Source organism: Panulirus ornatus, chromosome 5 (genome assembly GCF_036320965.1).
Source record: "Panulirus ornatus isolate Po-2019 chromosome 5, ASM3632096v1, whole genome shotgun sequence".
Taxonomy (NCBI): domain Eukaryota; kingdom Metazoa; phylum Arthropoda; class Malacostraca; order Decapoda; family Palinuridae; genus Panulirus; species Panulirus ornatus.
The window spans coordinates 28,109,949-28,134,892 of record NC_092228.1 but is presented as its reverse complement, the minus strand read 5'-3'; the positions used below and the strand labels follow the sequence as shown (position 1 = coordinate 28,134,892).

Here is a 24,944-nt window from a genome sequence, read left to right as displayed (position 1 = left end):
CACTGTCACAATCTAAGGCATCACTGAGTTGTCACTCACACTGCCTGCATCAGGCAGAAACTTAGGCCAAACTTAGCAGCCATTCAAATATCATTATATTTGATTAAAAAAAAAAAAAGTCTGAAGATTAGCACTATTTCTATAATTCACAGTGTTCCCTGTACACTTAGCTCTGTATGACTCCCAGCATTCAAGTCTTAACATGAGCAGTCATGCTACTGAAAGCAACCCTTTTCAAAACTAAAAACCCTACTTTATAGCAAAAATCCTATATTTTCAAATCTTTCAAAAGAATCTCCATGAACACAAAAAATAATGATTCTTAATGAATTTTCTGCCCATCTATATTAATATATATGAACATGTTATTTCAATCATCATGTTATATTGAACATGTTATTTCAATCATCATGTTATATCGAACATGTTATTTCAATCATCATGTTATATCAATCATTCAAACAAAGTGGTATAAACAAAGAATCAGTGTAATCAATGAAAGTTGAAAGACCACTTATCATTAGATAATCAAAATACATACCTTCTTTGAAGATAAGTTTGCCATTTTCATCCGGAGAATAACATCCAACATACTCCTGCAGGTCTGTATGTTCATGGTTGTTGATACGCACACAGAAGTTTCCAGTAAGACGAGCCAGGTAAGTTATGAGGGATGTTTTGCCAACAGATGTTTCACCTTGCAAAAGCACTGGGAACCGGCCAATGCTCACAACACGAACAAGGTCTTCGAGATTCTTACGAACAGTTGTTGTCATAATGTACTGTTGAGAAAAAGTGTTCTAATAACTCTGTTGCATTCATAAAATGCACAGCATAACAAATTGATTTCAAATGAATAAGTAGTTTCATTAATATCAAATAAATAACTAACATGAGCAGTAACTAACATTTTCTCTGGTAAATTTCATATTTTCTACCACATAATCATCATTATTTTATGCACATCCAAAAATAACTGTAATATTTGTCTGACTCATCATACTAACAGCAAAAGAATGGATGCATATGCAATACCTCAATGACTTCTGCCCTGAAACCCAAGGTCTTGACTTGAACCTGCTTCAACCACATCTGTCTTATTGTTCATCTTATCATAAACCAAAAATCAACAAGCTCTTTTGGTATTTTTTGTAGTAACCATATTCACCAAGGACTTAGCCATTAACAGTTTTCAACAACTGAAAAGTAAATATCCAAAGCATAAATCACAGAAAAAATACTTTCAGGCTCTTTGTCAAATTTTTGTATGAGTAAATTCAAATGAAAAGATTGTCTTACAATGAAAAGTGTGAATCATTATTGTAGTAAAGATTATCAATAAATAGTATCAAAATAGCATCTGAGATGGCACTTGGTGAGGTTTAAAACACCCTTCACTCCCAAAAATGATTTGTATCCATGAAGATTCACCTCCTCAGACCATTATAAGCCATGCAAGACCTGCAGATGTTACTGCACATGACAAGGAAGATACATCAATCTGCCCAGGTCTATTACACCAAAGCACACAAAAAAGCACTATGAAGCATAGCATTAAGCACATTCTTTCACCAACTGCTGATGTCTATGACACAAGCCTATTTTTGTTTAGAATCAATACATGGTTTCTAAAGAGGAATGAGAGGAAGAAAGGATGGGAAAAAATGTAAATCTCATGGGAAAGAAATGGTTTTTCATTACTCAAAACCTACATTACTCTCATACAGACCCTGATCTGGGAGCATTTGAGACATACCAACAGGATGGAAAGCTAAACAAGGACCTACCCTAAACCTTGTAGGACTTTTGACATACTTGTACAGGTTGCCTCTTCCTGCCCTCGTTTGAATTGGGAAACACACTTTCTCAGTACATACAAAAGCATTATTCAGCACCAGAGAAAAGTCCTAGAGAATCAGGTTACCCATAAAACACAATGGGAGTTGTACAGCTGACAGCATCAGTACTATAGCTGTATCTGTATGATTTGCCTTTCTCTGCTTACATTCATATTGGAGTTTGCATTTCATTAGTTGGTAGAAACACTTTACATCACAGGCAACTACAATCAGCACCAGAAAAGAATCCTGGAGAGTCAGCTGTCCATAAATTACAATGGGGAAGGTAAAACCCTAATGTGTGCATTAAGTATACCCAAAGCAAATCAATGATTGTCTTTGGGAACTAAAGATAGTGATGATTCAGTGGATGTTAAACTACTACCACAAGGAAAAGTTCTCCGTTTATCAGTTATCCATTGGTGGTGGCAAAGAAGAAACAAGGATGGAATTGCAACAGGCTATGCATGTATGGTACACTAAGTATCAATATCTGTACAGTAAGAGATAAGGCAAATTCACCTTATCTTTTTTTTATGTATACTGATATATCCCACTGACTGATAAGGCTCAAGCCCTCACCATAACCTTCCATCCTGGAAACCTATCAAAATTTTCCTGGATTTAGCCTTTAAAAGGGTCAAAGACAATTGACCCCTAGCATGGACAATCCTAATCTAAAGGTGACTAAGCCATATAAGAAAGGTAAACAGATCTAGACCAGTATTGTCAAAAGAAGTTAACAGTTGTATGCCAAAGATTCCACTTGATAATCTCATACAACATGAGATTCCTTACGAAAGGTATGGGAGAGGTGAAATGATTTCAAAGCTCCTGATCCAACATAGGTTATACTTACCTGATGAAGGTTTAAAGAAACCTCAAAGAACAAACAAATGCTCTTAGCAATTTTCTGAGACCATGAAAATCTTTGAGCATCTTGAACGTACACATAAAGGATGATGTTCCTTCAAAGAAATTTTCCTAGGATTGCACTGAAATATGATAATTCCAATATTCTACAGTCGCATATTTACCAAGAAATCTTTAAACTGGATTAATATTCCATAGTAAGTAGAGTAGATTTTTATCCCCATGATGAATTTCACTAACTCTCCTTCCCATTCCAAAGTTATTAAGTAAAAAAGTCTCATGAGAAAATATTTAGTCATATTGCCTGAAAAGACCCACAACTTACAACTCCCATTTACGGCAATGTGAAGATGCAGTGGGTCTCCTTCAAAATATCTGCAATCTACTCCATTAATGTCAAGTATCATAGCCAAAGCACTGTTATATGAAGCAATAATGTTACAAGCTTCACTCTTGGTAAAAGAAAGACAAGAGGAAAATCTAGAACAAACTGAATCAAAGAGGAGGGTGAGGGGTGAATGATCATTACCAACTACTTTTCAAAACAGACAGATGTAGACTGAGAACAGATCTTCGAGAGATGTAAAGATAGAACAACCTGAGGATACAAAAAAAAAAAGTCAAACATAAAAGTATTAAGAAAGATGTAAAAAAGTACATTTATAGTAAAAGGATAGTGGATGAATGGAATGAAATGAGTGAAGAAATGGTTAATGCACATTGCATACAAAAACTGAAGATGTATGATGAAAGAAAATGTTTAAAAGATGAAGCACCAATAGTGAACTCCTTCACATACAGCACAAATAGGTACAGTAATTAAAGAAAAAAATTCTTTAGAATCTCTGAAAAGCTTGGAAGACTGTCAATCTGCCTTGTTTTGTCTCTGAGCAAGGGAGCATGATGTAAAGATGATTTTAAAATGATAAGTAAAAAAAAGTGAATATTACCAAACTCCAAAATTTCAAGCAAGTCCCCTTTTGAATAGTGATGACCCCAAGACAGTCCAAGGAATCTCACAGAGGAATTGGTACACCTGCAGTACCTTTCTTGCTCCATGATTATTTTACACATTTGGGGCTATTAAGAATAACTAAATCCTAAAAAAACAGCCAACTCAAAATCACCTTCCTTGGTATCTTTCATGTAGGAATACAATGATCTCATTAATGAAATAATAAAATGTGATTTTGTAAATGACTCCTACAGCCTCTAAATAAAAAATAAGAGTATTATAATGTGCCGAGAGGGGCAGCTGGAGGGATGTCTGACCACTATCTTATAGAGGTGAAGGTGAAGATTTGTAGAGGTTTTCAAAAAAGAAGAGCAAATGTTGGGGAGAAAAGAGTGGTGAGAGTAAGTGAGCTTGGAAAGGAGACTTGTGTGAGGAAGCACCAGGGGAGACTGAGTGTAGAATGGCAAAAGGTGAGAGCAAATGACATGAGGGGAGTGGATGAGGAATGGGATGTATTTAAGGAAGCAGTGATGGCATGTGCAAAAGATGCATGTGGCATGAGAAAGGTGAGAGGTGGGCAGATTAGAAACGGTAGTGAGCAGTGGAATGAAGAAGTAAAGTTGTTAGTGAAAGAGAAAAGTGAGGAGTTTGGACAATACTCACAAGGAAGGAGTGCAAATGACTAGGAAATGTAAAAAAGAAAGTGGCAGGAGGTCAAGAGGAAGGTGCAGGGGTTGATAAAGAGGGAAAATGAGTTGAGGTGAGAGAGTATCATTAAACTTTAGGGAGAATAAAAAGATGTTTTGGAAGGAGGTAAACAACGTGCGCAAGACAAGAGAAAAAATGGAAACATCTGTGAAGGGGACAAGGAGGGAAGTGATAACAGGTAGTATGGGAGTCAAGTTGTTAGAAGCGGTGAAAAGTCTTTATTGAGGATGTAAGGCATGTGTATGAGTAGGAAGAGAGGAAAGCGATTGGTTCTCAATGAATGTCGGTTTGCAGCAGGGGTGCATGATGTCTCCATGGTTGTTTAATTTGTTTATGGAGGGGGTTGTTAGGGAGGTGAATGCAAGAGTTTTGGAGAGAGGGGCAAGTATGCAGTCTGTTGTGGATGACAGAGCTTAGGAAGTAAGTCAGTTGTTGTTCACTTATGATACAGCGCTGGTGGCTGATTTGGGTGAGAAACTGCAGAAGCTGGTGACTGAGTTTGGTAAAGTGTGTGAAAGAAGAAAGCTGAGGGTAAATGTGAATAAGAGCAAGGTTATTAGGTACAGTAGGGTTGAGGGGCAAGTCATTTGGGAGGTAAGTCTGGATGGAGAAAAACTGCAGTAAGTGAAGTGTTTTAGATATCTGGGAGTGGATTTGGCAGTGGATGGAACCATAGAAGTGGAAGTGAGTCACAGGGTCGGGGAGGGGGAGAAGGTTCTGGGAGTGTTGAAAAATGTGTGGAAGGCGAGAACATTATCTCGGAAAGCAAAAATGGGTATGTTTGAAGGAAAAGTGGTTCCAACAATTTTATATGGTTGCAAGGCGTGGACTATAGATAGAGTTGTGAGGAGGAGGGTGGATGTGTTGGAAATGAGATGTTCGAGGAAAATATGTGGTGTGAGGTGGTTTGATCGGGCAAGTAATGAAAGGGTAAGATAGATGTGTGGTAATAAAAAGAGTGTGGTTGAGAGAGCAGAAGAGGGTGTTTTGAAATGGTTTGGTTACATGGAGAGAATGAGTGAGGAAAGATTGACAAAGAGGATATATGTGTCAGAGGTGGAGGGAACAAGGAGAAGTGGGAGACCAAATTGGAGGTGGAAAGATGGGGTGAAATAGATTTTGAGCAATCGGGGCCTGAACATGCAGGAGGGTGAAAGGCATGCAAGGAATAGAGTGAATTGGAACGATGTGGTATACCAGGGTCGATGTGCTGTCAATGGATTGAACCAGGGCATGTGAAGTGTCTGGGGTAAACCAAGGAAAGTTTTGTGGGGCCTGGATGTGGAAAGGGAGCTGTGGTTTCGGGGCATTATACATGACAGCTTGAGACTGAGTGTGAACGAATGTGGTCTTCGTTGCCTTTTGCTAGCACTACCTCGTGCGCCTGTGGGGGGAGGGGGTTGTCATTTCATGTGTGTTGGGGTGGCGACAGGAATAAATAAAGGCAGGAAGTATGAATTACATACATGTGTATATATGTATATGTCTGTGTATGTATATATGTGTATACTCTGAAATGTACAGGTATGTATGTGTACATGTGTGGACGCGTATGTATATACACGTGTATGTGGGAGGGTTGGGCCATTCTTTCATTTGTTTCCTTGTGCTACCTCGCTAATGTGGGAGACAGCGACAAAGTATAATAAATAAAGAAATAAAATATATATATATATATATATATATATTTTTTTTTTTTGCTTTGACGCTGTCTCCTGCATTTGCGAGGTAGCGCAAGGAAACAGACGAAAGAAATGGCCCAACCCACCCCCATACACATGCCTTGATTCAATCCACTGACAACACGTCAACCCCGGTATACCACATCGCTCCAATTCACTCTATTCTTTGCCCTCCTTTCACCCTCCTGCATGTTCAGGCCCCGATCACACAAAATCTTTTTCACTCCATCTTTCCACCTCCAATTTGGTCTCCCTCTTCTCCTCGTTCCCTCCACCTCCGACACATATATCCTCTTGGTCAATCTTTCCTCACTCATTCTCTCCAAGTGACCAAACCATTTCAAAACACCCTCTTCTGCTCTCTCAACCACGCTCTTTTTATTTCCACACATCTCTCTTACCCTTACGTTACTTACTTGATCAAACCACCTCACACCACACATTGTCCTCAAACATCTCATTTCCAGCACATCCATCCTCCTGCGCACAACTCTATCCATAGTCCACGCCTCGCAACCATACAACATTGTTGGAACCACTATTCCTTCAAACATACCCATTTTTACTTTCCGAGATAATGTTCTCGACTTCCACACATTCTTCAAGGCTCCCAGAATTTTCGCCCCCTCCCCCACCCTATGATCCACTTCCGCTTCCATGGTTCCATCCGCTGCCAGATCCACTCCCAGATATCTAAAACACTTCACTTCCTCCAGTTTTTCTCCATTCAAACTCACCTCCCAATTGAATTGACCCTCAACCCTACTGTACCTAATAACCTTGCTCTTATTCACATTTACTCTTAACTTTCTTCTTTCACACACTTTACCAAACTCAGTCACCAGCTTCTGCAGTTTCTCACATGAATCAGCCACCAGCGCTGTATCATCAGGAACAACAACTGACTCACTTCCCAAGCTCTCTCATCCCCAACAGACTTCATACTTGCCCCTCTTTCCAAAACTCTTGCATTCACTTCCCTAACAACCCCATCCATAAACAAATTAAACAACCATGGAGACATCACACACCCCTGCCGCAAACCTACATTCAATGAGAACCAATCACTTTCCTCTCTTCCTACACGTACACATGCCTTACATCCTCGATAAAAACTTTTCACTGCTTCTAACAACTTGCCTCCCACACCATATATTCTTAATACCTTCCACAGAGCATCTCTATCAACTCTATCATATGCCTTCTCCAGATCCATAAATGCTACATACAAATCCATTTGCTTTTCTAAGTATTTCTCACATACATTCTTCAAAGCAAACACCTGATCCACACATCCTCTACCACTTCTGAAACCACACTGCTCTTCCCCAATCTGATGCTCTGTACATGCCTTCACCCTCTCAATCAATACCCTCCCATATAATTTGCCAGGAATACTCAACAAACTTATACCTCTGTAATTTGAGCACTCACTCTTATCCCCTTTGCCTTTGTACAATGGCACTATGCACGCATTCCGCCAATCCTCAGGCACCTCACCATGAGTCATACACACATTAAATAACCTTACCAACCAGTCAACAATACAGTCACCCCCTTTTTTAATAAATTCCACTGCAATACCATCCAAACCTGCTGCCTTGCCGGCTTTCATCTTCCGCAAAGCTTTTACTACCTCTTCTCTGTTTACCAACTCATTTTCCCTAACCCTCGCACTTTGCACACCATCTCGACCAAAACACCCTATATCTGCCACTCTATCATCAAACACATTCAACAAACCTTCAAAATACTCACTCCATCTCCTTCTCACATCACCACTACTTGTTATCACCTCCCCATTTGCGCCCTTCACTGAAGTTCCCATTTGCTCCCTTGTCTTACGCACTTTATTTACCTCCTTCCAGAACATCTTTTTATTCTCCCTAAAATTTAATGATATTCTCTCACCCCAACTCTCATTTGCTCTTTTTTTCCCACCTCTTGCACCTTTCTCTTGACCTCCTGTCTCTTTCTTTTATACATCTCCCACTCAATTGCATTTTTTCCCTGCAAAAATCGTCCAAATGCCTCTCTCTTCTCTTTCACTAATACTCTTACTTCTTCATCCCACCACTCACTACCCTTTCTAATCAACCCACCTCCCACTCTTCTCATGCCACAAGCATCTTTTGCGCAATCCATCACTGATTCCCTAAATACATCCCATTCCTCCCCCACTCCCCTTACTTCCATTGTTCTCACCTTTTTCCATTCTGTACTCAGTCTCTCCTGGTACTTCCTCACACAAGTCTCCTTCCCAAGCTCACTTACTCTCACCACCCTCTTCACCCCAACATTCACTCTTCTTTTCTGAAAACCCATACAAATCTTCACCTTAGCCTCAACAAGAACCATTATGTGACATTCATTTTTTCATTTCATTTCAAGCTAGAAGTTTCAGTTTTCTAAATTGTTTCTTACATTTTTCACATGTATATATATGTATGTGTGTGTGTGTGTGTGTATATGTGCGTGTGTGTGTGTATGTGTATATATATATATGTATATTATCCCTGGGGATAGGGGTGAAAGAATACTTCCCACGCATTCCTCGCGTGTCGTAGAAAGCGACTAGAGGGGACGGGAGCGAGGGGCCAGAAATCCTCCCCTCCTTGTATTTTTTCAACTTTCTAAAATGGGAAACAGAAGAAGGAGTCACGCGGGGAGTGCTCATCCTCCTCGAAGGCTCAGATTGGGGTGCCTAAATGTGTGTGGATGTAACCAAGATGTGAAAAAAGGAGAGATAGGTAGTATGTTTGAGGAAAGGAACCTGGATGTTTTGGCTCTGAGTGAAACGAAGCTCAAGGGTAAAGGGGAAGAGTGGTTTGGGAATGTCTTGGGAGTAAAGTCAGGGGTTAGTGAGAGGACAAGAGCAAGGGAAGGAGTAGCAGTACTCCTGAAACAGGAGTTGTGGAAGTATGTGATAGAATGTAAGACAGTAAATTCTCGATTAATATGGGTAAAACTGAAAGTTGATGGTGAGAGATGGGTGATTATTGGTGCATATGCACCTGGGCATGAGAAGAAAGATCATGAGAGGCAAGTGTTTTGGGAGCAGCTGAATGAGTGTGTTAATGGTTTTGATGCACGAGACCGGGTTATAGTGTTGGGTGATTTGAATGCAAAGGTGAGTAATGTGGCAGTTGAGGGAATAATTGGTATACATGGCGTGTTCAGTGTTGTAAATGGAAATGGTGAAGAGCTTGTAGATTTATGTGCTGAAAAAGGACTGATGATTGGGAATACCTGGTTTAAAAAGCGAGATATACATAAGTATACTTATGTAAGTAGGAGAGATGGCCAGAGAGCGTTATTGGATTACGTGTTAATTGACGGGCGCGCGAAAGAGAGACTTTTGGATGTTAATGTGCTGAGAGGTGCAACTGGAGGGATGTCTGATCATATATATATATATATATATATATATATATATATATATATATATATATATATATATATATATAATATATATATACATATATATATATATATATATATATATATATATATATATATATATATATATATATATATATATATATGGAAAAATGAGAACAATGGAAGTAAGGGGAGTGGGGGAGAAATGGGATGTATTTAGGGAATCAGTGATGGATTGCGCAAAAGATGCTTGTGGCATGAGAAGAGTGGGAGGTGGGCTGTTTAGAAAGGGTAGTGAGTGGTGGGATGAAGAAGTAAGAGTATTAGTGAAAGAGAAGAGAGAGGCATTTGGACGATTTTTGCAGGGAAAAAATGCAATTGAGTGGGAGAAGTATAAAAGAAAGAGACAGGAGGTCAAGAGAAAGGTGCAAGAGGTGAAAAAAAGGGCAAATGAGAGTTGGGGTGAGAGACTATCAGTAAATTTTAGGGAGAATAAAAAGATGTTCTGGAAGGAGGTAAATAGGGTGCGTAAGACAAGGGAGCAAATGGGAACTTCAGTGAAGGGCGTAAATGGGGAGGTGATAACAAGTAGTGGTGATGTGAGAAGGAGATGGAATGAGTATTTTGAAGGTTTGTTGAATGTGTCTGATGACAGAGTGGCAGATATAGGGTGTTTTGGTCGAGGTGGTGTGCAAAGTGAGAGGGTTAGGGAAAATGATTTGGTAAACAGAGAAGAGGTAGTAAAAGCTTTGCGGAAGATGAAAGGCGGCAAGGCAGCAGGTTTGGATGGTATTGCAGTGGAATTTATTAAAAAAGGGGGTGACTGTATTGTTGACTGGTTGGTAAGGTTATTTAATGTATGTATGACTCATGGTGAGGTGCCTGAGGATTGGCGGAATGCGTGCATAGTGCCATTGTACAAAGGCAAAGGGGATAAGAGTGAGTGCTCAAATTACAGAGGTATAAGTTTGTTGAGTATTCCTGGTAAATTATATGGGAGGGTATTGATTGAGAGGGTGAAGGCATGTACAGAGCATCAGATTGGGGAAGAGCAGTGCGGTTTCAGAAGTGGTAGAGGATGTGTGGATCAGGTGTTTGCTTTGAAGAATGTATGTGAGAAATACTTAGAAAAGCAAATGGATTTGTATGTAGCATTTATGATCTGGAGAAGGCATATGATAGAGTTGATAGAGATGCTCTGTGGAAGGTATTAAGAATATATGGTGTGGGAGGCAAGTTGTTAGAAGCAGTGAAAAGTTTTTATCGAGGATGTAAGGCATGTGTACGTGTAGGAAGAGAGGAAAGTGATTGGTTCTCAGTGAATGTAGGTTTGCGGCAGGGGTGTGTGATGTCTCCATGGTTGTTTAATTTGTTTATGGATGGGGTTGTTAGGGAGGTGAATGCAAGAGTCCTGGAAAGAGGGGCAAGTATGAAGTCTGTTGGGGATGAGAGAGCCTGGGAAGTGAGTCAGTTGTTGTTCGCTGATGATACAGCGCTGGTGGCGGATTCATGTGAGAAACTGCAGAAGCTGGTGACTGAGTTTGGTAAAGTGTGTGGAAGAAGAAAGTTAAGAGTAAATGTGAATAAGAGCAAGGTTATTAGGTACAGTAGGGTTGAGGGTCAAGTCAATTGGGAGGTAAGTTTGAATGGAGAAAAACTGGAGGAAGTGAAGTGTTTTAGATATCTGGGAGTGGATCTGTCAGCGGATGGAACCATGGAAGCGGAAGTGGATCATAGGGTGGGGGAGGGGGCGAAAATTTTGGGAGCCTTGAAAAATGTGTGGAAGTCGAGAACATTATCTCGGAAAGCAAAAATGGGTATGTTTGAAGGAATAGTGGTTCCAACAATGTTGTATGGTTGCGAGGCGTGGGCTATGGATAGAGTTGTGCGCAGGAGGATGGATGTGCTGGAAATGAGATGTTTGAGGACAATGTGTGGTGTGAGGTGGTTTGATCGAGTAAGTAACGTAAGGGTAAGAGAGATGTGTGGAAATAAAAAGAGCGTGGTTGAGAGAGCAGAAGAGGGTGTTTTGAAATGGTTTGGGCACATGGAGAGAATGAGTGAGGAAAGATTGACCAAGAGGATATATGTGTCGGAGGTGGAGGGAACGAGGAGAAGAGGGAGACCAAATTGGAGGTGGAAAGATGGAGTGAAAAAGATTTTGTGTGATCGGGGCCTGAACATGCAGGAGGGTGTAAGGAGGGCAAGGAACAGAGTGAATTGGAGCGATGTGGTATACAGGGGTTGACGTGCTGTCAGTGGAGTGAATCAAGGCATGTGAGGCGTCTGGGGTGGACCATGGAAAGCTGTGTAGGTATGTATACACGTGTGTGGACATGTGTATGTACATGTGTATGGGGGGGGGGGTTGGGCCATTTCTTTCGTCTGTTTCCTTGCGCTACCTCGCAGACGCGGGAGACAGCGACAAAGTATAAAAAAAAAAAAAAAAAAAAAAAAAAAAAAAATATATATATATATATATATTTTCCCTGGGGATAGGGGACAAAGAATACTTCCCACGTATTCCCTGCGTGTCGTAGAAGGCGACTAAAAGGGGAAGGAGCGGGGGGCTGGAAATCCTCCCCTCTCGTTTTTTTTTTTTTCTTTTTTTTTTTTTTTTTTAATTTTCCAAAAGAAGGAACAGAGAATTGGGCCAGGTGAGGGTATTCCCTCAAAGGCCCAGTCCTCTGTTCTTAACGCTACCTCGCTAATGCGGGAAATGGCGAATAGTTTGAAAGAAAAAGAAATATATATATATACATATATATATATATATATATATATATATATATATATATATATATATATATATATAGAGTGAATTGGAGCGATGTGGTATACCGGGGTTGACGTGCTGTCAGTGGATTGAATCGGGGCATGTGAAGCGTCTGGGGTAAACCATGGAAAGCTGTGCAGGTATGTATATTTTGCGTGTGTGGACGTATGTATATACATGTGTATGGGGGTGGGTTGGGCCATTTCTTTCGTCTGTTTCCTTGCGCTACCTCGCAAACGCGGGAGACAGCGACAAAGCAAAAAAAAAAAAAAAAAAAGAAATATATATATGTATATATATATATATATATATATATATATATATATATATATATATATATATATATATATATATATCTAGACATATATATTTCTTTTTTTTTTTTTTAAGGGGATATATATATATATATATATCCCCTTAAAGAGTAAATGTGAATAAGAGCAAGGTTATTAGGTACGGTAGGGTTGGGGGTCAAGTCAATTGGGAGGTAAGTTTGAATGGAGAAAAACTGGAGGAAGTAAAGTGTTTTAGATATCTGGGAGTGGATCTGGCAGCGGATGGAACCATGGAAGCGGAAGTGGATCATAAGGTGGGGGAGGGGGCGAAAATCCTGGGAGCCTTGAAGAATGTGTGGAAGCCGAGAACATTATCTCGGAAAGCAAAAATGGGTATGTTTGAAGGAATAGTGGTTCCAACAATGTTGTATGGTTGCGAGGCGTGGGCTATGGATAGAGTTGTGCGCAGGAGGATGGATGTGCTGGAAATGAGATGTTTCAGGACAATGTGTGGTGTGAGGTGGTTTGATCGAGTAAGTAACGTAAGGATAAGAGAGATGTGTGGAAATAAAAAGAGTGTGGTTGAGAGAGCAGAAGAGGGTGTTTTGAAATGGTTTGGGCACATGGAGAGAATGAGTGAGGAAAGATTGACCAAGAGGATATATGTGTCGGAGGTGGAGGGAACGAGGAGAAGTGGGAGACCAAATTGGAGGTGGAAAGATGGCGTGAAAAAGATTTTGTGTGATCGGGGCCTGAACATGCGGGAGGGTGAAAGGAGGGCAAGAAATAGATTGAATTGGATCGATGTGGTATACCGGGGTTGACGTACTGTCAGTGGATTGAATCAGGGCATGTGAAGCATCTGGGGTAAACCATGGAAAGCTGTGTAGGTATGTATATACATGTGTATGGGGGTGGGTTGGGCCATTTCTTTCGTCTGTTTCCTTGCGCTACCTCGCAAATGTGGGAGACAGCGGCAAAATATATATATATATATATATATATATATATATATATATATATATATATATCTTTTTCATCCCTGGGGATAGGGGAGAAAGAATACTTCCCACGTATTCCCTGCGTGTCGTAGAAGGCGACTAAAAGGGGAGGGAGCGGGTGGCTGGAAATCCTCCCCTCTCGTTTTTTTCAATTTTCCAAAAGAAGGAACAGAGAAGGGGGCCAGGTGAGGATGTTCCCTCAAAGGCCCATTCCTCTGTTCTTAACGCTACCTCGCTGACGTGGGAAATGGCGAATAGTACGAAAGAAAAGAAATATATCTTTTTCTTTTCTTTCATACTATTCGCCATTTCCCGCATTAGCGAGGTAGCGTTAAGAACAGAGGACTGGACCTTAGAGGGAATATCCTCACCTGGCCCCCTTCTCTGTTCCTTCTTTTGGAAAATTAAAAAAAAAACGAGAGGGGAGGATTTCCAGCCACCCGCTCCCTCCCCTTTTAGTCGCCTTCTACGACACGCAGGGAATATGTGGGAAGTATTCTTTCTCCCCTATCCCCAGGGATAATATATATATATATATATATATATATATATATATATATATATATATATATATATATATATATATATCCCTGGGGATAGGGGATTAAGAATACTTCCCACGTATTCCCTGCGTGTCGTAAAAGGCGACTAAAAGGGGAGGGAGCGGGGGGCTGAAAATCCTCCCCTCTCGTTGTTTCCCCCCCCCCCAAAAGAAGGAACAGAGAATTGGGCCAGGTGAGGGTATTCCCTCAAAGGCCCAGTCCTCTGTTCTTAATGCTACCTCGCTAACGCGGGAAATGGCGAATAGTTTAAAAGAAAAGAAGAAAGAAATATATATATTTTTTTTTTCTTTCTTTCAAACTATTCGCCATTTCCCGCATTAGCGAGGTAGCGTTAAGAACAGAGGACTGGGCCTTTGAGGGAATACCTTCACCTGGCCCAATTCTCTGTTCCTTCTTTTGGGAAAAAAAAAAAAAAACGAGAGGGGAGGATTTCCAGCCCCCCGCTCCCTCCCCTTTTAGTCGCCTTCTACGACACACAGGGAATACATGGAAAGTATTCTTTCTCCCCTATCCCCAGGGAAATATATATATATATATATATATATATATATATATTGGAGCGATGTGGTGTGCCGGGGTTGACGTGCTGTCGTTGGATTGAATCGGGGCGTGTGGGGCGTCTGGGGTGAGCCGTGGAGGGCTGTGTAGGTGTGTATATTTGCGTGTGTGGACGTATGTATGTGCGTGTGTGTGGGGGTGGGTTGGGCCCTTTCTTTCGTCTGTTTCCTTGCGCTGCCTCGCAAGCGCGGGAGACAGCGACAAAGCAAAAAATATATATATATATATGTGTATGTGTATATATATATATATATATATATATATATATATATATATATATATATATATATATGTGTATATATATATATATTATCCCTGGGGATAGGGGAGAAAGAATACTTCCCACGTATTCCCTGCGTGTCGTAGAAGGCGACTAAAAGGGAAGGGAGCGGGGGGCTGGAAATCCTCCCCTCTCGTTTTTTTTTTTTTTTTTTTTTTTTTTTTTTTTTTTTCCAAAAGAAGGAACAGAGAAGGGGGCCAGGTGAGGATATTCCCTCAAAGGCCCAGTCCTCTGTTCTTAGCGCTACCTCGCTAATGCGGGAAATGGCGAATAGTATGAAAAAAAAAAAAAAAAAAAAATATATATATATATATATATATATATATATATATATATATATATATATATATATATATATATATATATATATATATATATATTTTTTTTTCACACGATTCGCCATTTCCCGCGTTAGCGAGGTAGCGTTAAGAACAGAGGACTGAGCCTTTGAGGGAATATCCTCACTTAGCCCCCTTCTCTGTTCCTTCTTTTGGAAAATTAAAAACGAGAGGGGAGGATTTCCAGCCCCCCGCTCCCTTCCCTTTTAGTCGCCTTCTACGACACGCAGGGAATACGTGAGAAGTATTCTTTCTCCCCTATCCCCAGGGATAATTAATTAATCATGTCACCATTAAAATATTGTAACTCTTAAAATTCTAAAGTTATGAAAAGCAGTGAAGAACTGTGAAGACATTTGTACAAGTAAGAAGAGGGGAAGGTAAGTGTGAAGGTGAAGGTGGGTGTGCAGCAAAGATGTATATATATATATATATATATATATATATATATATATATATATATATATATATATATATATATATATATCTTTCTTCTTTCAAACTATTCGCCATATATATATATATATATATATATATATATATATATATATATATATATATATATATATGGCGAATAGTTTGAAAGAAGAAAGATATATATATATATATATATATATATATATATATATATATATATATATATATATATATATATATATATATACATCTTTGCTGCACACCCACCTTCACCTTCACACTTACCTTCCCCTCTTCTTACTTGTACAAATGTCTTCACAGTTCTTCACTGCTTTTCATAACTTTAGAATTTTAAGAGTTACAATATTTTAATGGTGACATGATTAATTAATTATCCCTGGGGATAGGGGAGAAAGAATACTTCTCACGTATTCCCTGCGTGTCGTAGAAGGCGACTAAAAGGGGAGGGAGCGGGGGGCTGGAAGTCCTCCCCTCTCGTTTTTTTTTTAATTTTCCAAAAGAGGGAACAGAGAATTGCGCCAGGTGAGGGTATTCCCTCAAAGGCCCAGTCCTCTGTTCTTGACGCTACCTCGCTGGTGCGGGAAATGGCGAATAGTTTGAAAGAAAGAAAGAAAATATATATATATATATATATATATATATATATATATATATATATATATATATATATATATATATATTGGTTCCAACAATGTTGTATGGTTGCGAGGCGTGGGCTATGGATAGAGTTGTGCGCAGGAGGATGGATGTGCTGGAAATGAGATGTTTGAGGACAATGTGTGGTGTGAGGTGGTTTGATCGAGTAAGTAACGTAAGGGTAAGAGAGATGTGTGGAAATAAAAAGAGCGTGGTTGAGAGAGCAGAAGAGGGTGTTTTGAAATGGTTTGGGCACATGGAGAGAATGAGTGAGGAAAGATTGACCAAGAGGATATATGTGTCGGACCTGGAGGGAACGAGAAGTGGGAGACCAAATTGGAGGTGGAAAGATGGAGTGAAAAAGATTTTGTGTGATCGGGGCCTGAACATGCAGGAGGGGGAATGGAGGGCAAGGAATAGAGTGAATTGGATCGATGTGGTATACTGGGGTTGACGTGCTGTCAATGGATTGAATTAGAGCATGTGAAGCGTCTGGGGTAAACCATGGAAAGCTGTGTAGGTATGTATATTTGTGTGTGTGGACGTATGTATATACATGTGTATGGGGGTGGGTTGGGCCATTTCTTTCGTCTGTTTCCTTGCGCTGCCTCGCAAATGCGGGAGACAGCGGAAAAAAAAATATATATATATATATATATATATATATATATATATATATATATATATATATATATATATATATCCTTCAAACATACCCATTTTTGCTTTCCGAGATAATGTTCTCGACTTCCACACATTCTTCAAGGCTCCCAGGATTTTCGCCCCCTTCCCCACCCTATGATTCACTTCCACTTCCATGGTTCCATCTGCTGCCAGATCCACTCCCAGATATCTAAAACACTTGACTTCCTCCAGTTTTTCTCCATTCAAACTTACCTCCCAACTGACTTGACCCTCAACCCTACTGTACTTAATAACCTTGCTTTTATTCACATTTACTCTTAACTTTCTTCTTTCACACACTTTACCAAACTCAGTCACCAGCTTCTGCAGTTTCTTACATGAATCAGCCACCAGCGCTGTATCATCAGCAAACAACAACTGACTCACTTCCCAAGCTCTCTCATCCACAACAGACTTCATACTTGCCCCTCTTTCCAAAACTCTTGCATTCACCTCCCTAACAACCCCATCCATAAACAAATTAAACAACCATGGAGACATCACACACCCCTGCCGCAAACCTACATTCACTGAGAACCAGTGTATGTTTGGGTATGTTTGAAGGAATAGTGGTTCCAACAATGTTGTATGGTTGTGAGGAGTGGGCTATGGATAGAGTTGTGCACAGGAGGGTGGATGTGCTGGAAATGAGATGTTTGAGGACAATATGTGGTGTGAGGTGGTTTGATCGAGTAAGTAATGTAAGGGTAAGAGAGATGTGTGGAAATAAAAAGAGCATGGTTGAGAGAGCAGAATAGGGTGTTTTGAAATGGTTTGGGCACACATAGAGAATGAGTGAGGAAAGATTGACCAAGAGGATATATGTGTCGGAGGTGGAGGGAACGAGGAGAAGTGGGAGACCAAATTGGAGGTGGAAAGATGGAGTGAAAAAGATTTTGTGTGATTGGGGCCTGAACATGCAGGAGGGTGAAAGGAGGGCAAGGAATAGAGTAAATTGGATCAATGTGGTATACCGGGGTTGATGTGCTGTCAGTGGATTGAATCAGGGCATGTGAGGCGTCTGGGGTAAACCATGGAAAGTTGTGTGGGGCCTGGATGTGGAAAGGGAGCTGTGGTTTTGGGCATTATTGCATGACAGCTAGAGACTGAGTGTGAACGAATGGGGCCTTTGTTGTCTTTTCCTAGTGCTACCTCGCACACATGAGGGGGGAGGGGGATGGTATTCCATGTGTGGCGAGGTGGCGATGGGAATGAATAAGGGCAGACAGTGTGAATTGTGTGCATAGGTATATATGTATGTGTCTGTGTGTGTATATATATGTGTACATTGAGATGTATAGGTGTGTATATTTGCGTGTGTGGGCGTGTATGTGTGTACATTGTGTGTGGGGGTGGGTTGGGCCATTTCTTTCATCCGTTTCCTTGTGCTACCTCGCAAACGCGGGAGACAGCGACAAAAAAAAAAAAATATATATATATATATATATATATATGTAGGTTTGCGGCAGGGGTGTGTGATGTCTCCATGGTTGTTTAATTTGTTTATGGATGGGATTGTTAGGGAGGTGAATGCAAGAGTTTTGGAAAGAGGGGCAAGTATGAAGTCTGTTGGGGATGAGACAGCTTGGGAAGTGAGTCAGTTGTTGTTCGCTGATGATACAGCGCTGGTGGCTGATTCATGTGAGAAACTGCAGAAGCTGGTGACTGAGTTTGGTAAAGTTTGTGAAAGAAGAAAGTTAAGAGTAAATGTGAATAAGAGCAAGGTTATTAGGTACAGTAGGGTTGAGGGTCAAGTCAATTGGGAGGTGAGTTTGAATGGAGAAAAACTGGAGGAAGTGAAGTGTTTTAGATATCTGGGAGTGGATCTGGCAGCGGATGGAACCATGGAAGCGGAAGTGGATCATAGGGTGGGGGAGGGGGCGAAAATTCTGGGAGCCTTGAAGAATGTGTGGAAGTCGAGAACATTATCTCGGAAAGCAAAAATGGGTATGTTTGAAGGAATAGTGGTTCCAACAATGTTGTATGGTTGCGAGGCGTGGGCTATGGATAGAGTTGTGTGCAGGAGGATGGATGTGCTGGAAATGAGATGTTTGAGGACAATGTGTGGTGTGAGGTGGTTTGATCGAGTAAGTAACGTAAGGGTAAGAGAGATGTGTGGAAATAAAAAGAGCGTGGTTGAGAGAGCAGAAGAGGGTGTTTTGAAATGGTTTGGGCACATGGAGAGAATGAGTGAGGAAAGATTGACCAAGAGGATATATGTGTCGGAGGTGGAGGGAACGAGGAGAAAAGGGAGACCAAATTGGAGGTGGAAAGATGGAGTGAAAAAGATTTTGTGTGATCGGGGCCTGAACATGCAGGAGGGTGAAAGGAGGGCAAGGAATAGAGTGAATTGGAGCGATGTGGTATACCGGGGTTGACGTGCTGTCAGTGGATTGAATCAGGGCATGTGAAGCGTCTGGGGTAAACCATGGAAAGCTGTGTAGGTATGTATACTTGCGTGTGTGGACGTATGTATATACATGTGTATGGGGGTGGGTTGGGCCATTTCTTTCGTCTGTTTCCTTGCGCTACCTCGCAAACGCGGTAGACAGCGACAAAAAAAAAAAAAAAAATATATATATATATATATATATATATATATATATATATATATATATATATATGTGTGTGTGTGTGTGTGTGTGTGTGCATGTGTGTGTGTATGTGTGTGTGTACCTTTGCAATACTTTAGCATAATATTTAACTATTATGCACAATTGATTAGCTTTGTTAGGTATTATGACTCATAGTTAAGGCACTACACAGCTAAAAGTATTCATGGAGTTGGTGGCATCTATCAGGGATTTGGATCAATCCATTTATCTCGTTTAATGTTTTGAAGCATATATTATTCGAAGCCTAGGAATTGTTTTAACTTCGGGTGGTGGTCTGCTGACATTTGCCCCACGCACCCCGTCACCAACTGTCAAAATGAACTCGATGAAGATTGCTCAACACGGACTCATCGTGAGCATGAGAGACTCTAGCCTGATGCCATCAGAAATATCGCGAGAGCTAGGGATATCTCGTACAAGTGTATAAATGTTCAAGAAGATGGGATGAAGAGAAACATCTCAATGATCGGCCAAGTCAGGACGTGTCAGAGAAACTACACCAGCTCAGGACAAAGCTATACATGGAGAAGCTGCAGCAAACCCCTTCATGAATGCTGTCGCCATTAAGGAACAGCTAAGACTCGATGTTACTAGGGACAAAGAGGTTACAATAGTCTGGCATACACCACCAGATGCCTGCTATCAAAGAAAAGTTCAGTGAGAGACACAGAGAATACCAACTTTGCTTTGCCTAGCAGTACACAGACGAGGGACTGGACTTTTAGGCGTATGTCATTTGGAGCAATGAAAAGTCTTCCTGTTTATCATCACTTGGGAAAGCCCATTGCGGAGCAGAAATAATGAAAGATAAGACTATATCATATTTCATTTATCATTTTGCTTTGTCGCTGTCTCCCGCGTTTGCGAGGTAGCGCAAGGAAACAGACGAAAGAAATGACCCAACCCACCCCCATACACATGTATGTACACACACGTCCACACACGCAAATATACATACCTATACATCTCAATGTACACATATATATACACACACAGACACATACATATATACCCATGCACACAATTCACACTGTCTGCCTTTATTCATTCCCATCGCCACCTCGCCACACATGGAATACCATCCCCCCCCCCCTCATGTGTGCGGGGTAGCGCTAGGAAAAGACAACAAAGGCCTCATTCGTTCACACTCCGTCTCCAGCTGTCATGCAATAGTGCCCGAAACCACAGCTCCCCTTCCACATCCAGGCCCCACACAGCTTTCCATGGTTTACCCCAGACGCTTCACATGCCCTGATTCAATCCACTGACAGAATGTCAACCCCGGTATACCACATCGATCCAATTCACTCTATTTCTTGCCCCCCTTTCATCCTCTTGCATGTTCAGGCCCCGATCACTCAAAATCTTTTTCACTCCATCTTTCCACCTCCAATTTGGTTTCCCACTTCTCCTCGTTCCCTCCACCTCCAACACATATATCCTCTTGGTCAATCTTTCCTCACTCATTCTCTCCATGTGCCCAAACCATTTCAAAACACCCTCTTCTGCTCTCTCAACCATGCTCTTTATTTCCACACATCTCTCTTACCCTTACATTACTTACTCGATCAAACCACCTCACACCACACATTATCCTCAAACATCTCATTTCCAGCACATCCACCCTCCTGCACACAATTCTATCCATAGCCCACGCCTAGCAACCATACAACATTCTTGGAACCACTATCCCTTCAAACATACCCATTTTTGCTTTCCGAGATAATGTTCTCGACTTCCACACATTCTTCAAGGCTCCCAGGATTTTCGCCCCCTCCCCCACCCTATGATCCACTTCCGCTTCCATGGTTCCATCCGCTGCCTGATCCACTCCCAGATATCTAAAACACTTTACTTCCTCCAGTTTCTCTCCATTCAAACTTACCTCCCAACTGACTTGACCCTCAACCCTACTGTACCTAATAACCTTGCTCTTATTCACATTTACTCTTAACTTTCTTCTTTCACACACTTTACCAAACTCAGTCACCAGCTTCTGCAGTTTCTCACATGAATCAGCCACCAGCACTGCATCATCAGCAAACAACAACTGACTCACCTCCCAAGCTCTCTCATCCACAACAGACTTCATTCTTGCCCCTCTTTCCAAAACTCTTGCATTCACCTCCCTAACAACCCATCCATAAACAAATTAAGCAACCATGGAGACATCACACACCCCTGCCGTAAACCTACATTCACTGAGAACCAATCACTTTCCTCTCTTCCTACACATACACATGCCTTACATCCTCGATAAAAACTTTTCACTGCTTCTAACAACTTACCACCCACACCATATATTCTTAATACCTTCCACAGAGCATCTCTATCAACTCTATCATATGCCTTCTCCAGATCCATAAATGCTACATGCAAATCCAATTGCTTTTCTAAGTATTTCTCACATACATTCTTCAAAGCAAACACCTGATCCACACATCCTCTACCACTTCTGAAACCACACTGCTCTTCCCCAATCCGATGCTCTGTACATGCCTTCACCCTCTCAATCAATACCATCCCATATAATTTACCAGGAATACTCAACAAACTTATACCTCTGTAATTTGAGCACTCACTCTTATCCCCTTTGCCTTTGTACAATGGCACTATGCACGCATTCTGCCAATCCTCAGGCACCTCACCATGAGTCATACATACATTAAATAACCTTACCAACCAGTCAACAATACAGTCACCCCCTTTTTTAATAAATTCTACTGCAATACCATCCAAACCTGCTACCTTGCCGGCTTTCATCTTCCGCAAAGCTTTTACTACCTCCTCTCTGTTTACCAAATCATTTTCCCCAACTCTCTCACTTTGCACACCACCTCGACCAAGACACCCTATATCTGCCACTCTATCATCAAACACATTCAACAAACCTTCAAAATACTCACTCCATCTCCTTCTCACATCACCACTACTTGTTATCACCTCCCCATTTGCACCCTTCACTGAAGTTCCCATTTGCTCCCTTGTCTTACGCTCTTTATTTACCTCCTTCCAGAACATCTTTTTATTCTCCCTAAAATTTAATGATACTCTCTCACCCCAACTCTCATTTGCCCTTTTTTTCACCTCTTGCACCTTTCTCTTGACCTCCTGTCTCTTTCTTTTATACATCTCCCACTCAATTGCATTTTTTCCCTGCAAAAATCATCCAAATGCCTCTCTCTTCTCTTTCACTAATAATCTTACTTCTTCATCCCACCACTCACTACCCTTTCTAATCAACCCACCTCCCACTCTTCTCATGCCACAAGCATCTTTTGCGCAATCCATCACTGATTCCCTAAATACATCCCATTCCTCCCCCACTCCCCTTACTTCCATTGTTCTCACCTTTTTCCATTCTGTACTCAGTCTCTCCTGGTACTTCCTCACACAAGTCTCCTTCCCAAGCTCACTTACTCTCACCACCCTCTTCACCCCAACATTCACTCTTCTTTTCTGAAAACCCATACATATCTTCACCTTACCCTCCACAAGATAATGATCAGACATCCCTCCAGTTGCACCTCTCAGCACATTTACATCCAAAAGTCTCTCTTTCGCGCGCCTGTCAATTAACACGTAATCCAATAACGCTCTCTGGCCATCTCTCCTACTTACATACGTATACTTATGTATATCTCGCTTTTTAAACCAGGTATTCCCAATCACCAGTCCTTTTTCAGCACATAAATCTACAAGCTCTTCACCATTTCCATTTACAACACTGAACACCCCATGTATACCAATTATTCCCTCAACTGCAACATTACTCACCTTTGCATTCAAATCACCCATCACTATAACCCGGTCTTGAGCATCAAAACCACTAACACACTCATTCAGCTGCTCTCAAAACACTTGCCTCTCATGATCTTTCTTCTCATGCCCAGGTGCATATGCACCAATAATCACCCAACTCTCTCAATCAAGTTTCAGTTTTACCCATAATAATCGAGAATTTACTTTCTTACATTCTATCACATACTCCCACAACTCTTGTTTCAGGAGTATTGCTACTCCTTCCCTTGCTCTTGTCCTCTCACTAACCCCTGACTTTACTCCCAAGACATTCCCAAACCACTCTTCCCCTTTACCCTTGAGCTTCATTTCACTCAGAGCCAAAACATCCAGGTTCCTTTCCTCAAACATACTACCTATCTCTCCTCTTTTCACATCTTGGTTACATCCACACACATTTAGACACCCCAACCTGAGTCTACGAGGAGGATGAGCACTCCCCGCGTGACTCCTGTTTCCCATTTTTTAGAAAGTTAAAAAATACAAGGAGGGGAGGATTTCTGGCCTATATTAGTATTAGACTATATTAGTAGGAGATATATATATATATACAATATGTACAATTACTTGTGTTCCATCAGTACAGAAATGTTTATTTTCGTTAAAACTTAAAATGAACACGAATATGCAGCAGATTGTTTCTGAAATTTATGTCACATACATTAATTTCATCCTCCTCAAAGGCTCAGAGTGGGGTGCCTAAATGTGTGTGGATGTAACCAAGATGTGAAGACCCTTACTGGAAAAACAATCACTCTTGAAGTAGAACCTTCAGACACAATTGAAAATGTGAAGGAAAATAGTGAAATTGGAGAAAAAATGTAGCTTAGACACTGAAGCTTATTGATACAGTGGTTAAACTGATGAGAAATGCTATTGACGTTTGTGTAAATAAATTATACATTTCCTTTTTTCCATAGCCAGAGGTTGAACCATTATGTGACATTCATTTTTTTCATTCATTTCAAGCTAGAAGTTTCAGTTTTCTAAATTGTTTCTTACATTTTTCATATGTATATATATATGTATGTGTGTGTGTGTATATGTGCGTATGTATGTGTATGTGTGTGTATGTGTATATGTATATATATATGTATATTATCCCTGGGGATAGGGGTGAAAGAATACTTCCCACGTATTCCTCGCGTGTCGTAGAAAGCGACTAGAGGGGACGGGAGCGGGGGGCCAGAAATCCTCCCCTCCTTGTATTAACTTTCTAAAATGGGAAACAGAAGAAGGAGTCACGCGGGGAGTGCTCATCCTCCTCGAAGGCTCAGAGTGGGGTGCCTAAATGTGTGCGGATGTAACCAAGATGTGAAAAAAGGAGAGATAGGTAGTATGTTTGAGGAAAGGAACCTGGATGTTTTGGCTCTGAGTGAAACCAAGCTCAAGGGTAAAGGGGAAGAGTGGTTTGGGAATGTCTGGGGAGTAAAGTCAGGGGTTAGTGAGAGGACAAGAGCAAGGGAAGGAGTAGCAATACTCCTGAAACAGGAGTTGTGGGAGTATGTGATAGAGTGTAAGAAAGTAAATTCTCGATTAATA

At 40.9% G+C, this 24,944-nt stretch overlaps 1 protein-coding gene across 2 annotated transcripts in view; it reads right to left on the bottom strand.

The window, feature by feature from the left end:
• The window catches only part of LOC139748641 (midasin), a 355,039-nt gene that overhangs the window by 193,331 nt on the left and 136,764 nt on the right, over positions 1 to 24,944 (bottom strand). For both annotated transcript variants that reach the window (XM_071661871.1, XM_071661870.1), the window contains one exon: positions 542 to 782. In XM_071661871.1, coding sequence (XP_071517972.1) covers positions 542 to 782 — 241 coding nt within the window. The remainder of the gene's footprint in view (positions 1 to 541; positions 783 to 24,944) is intronic.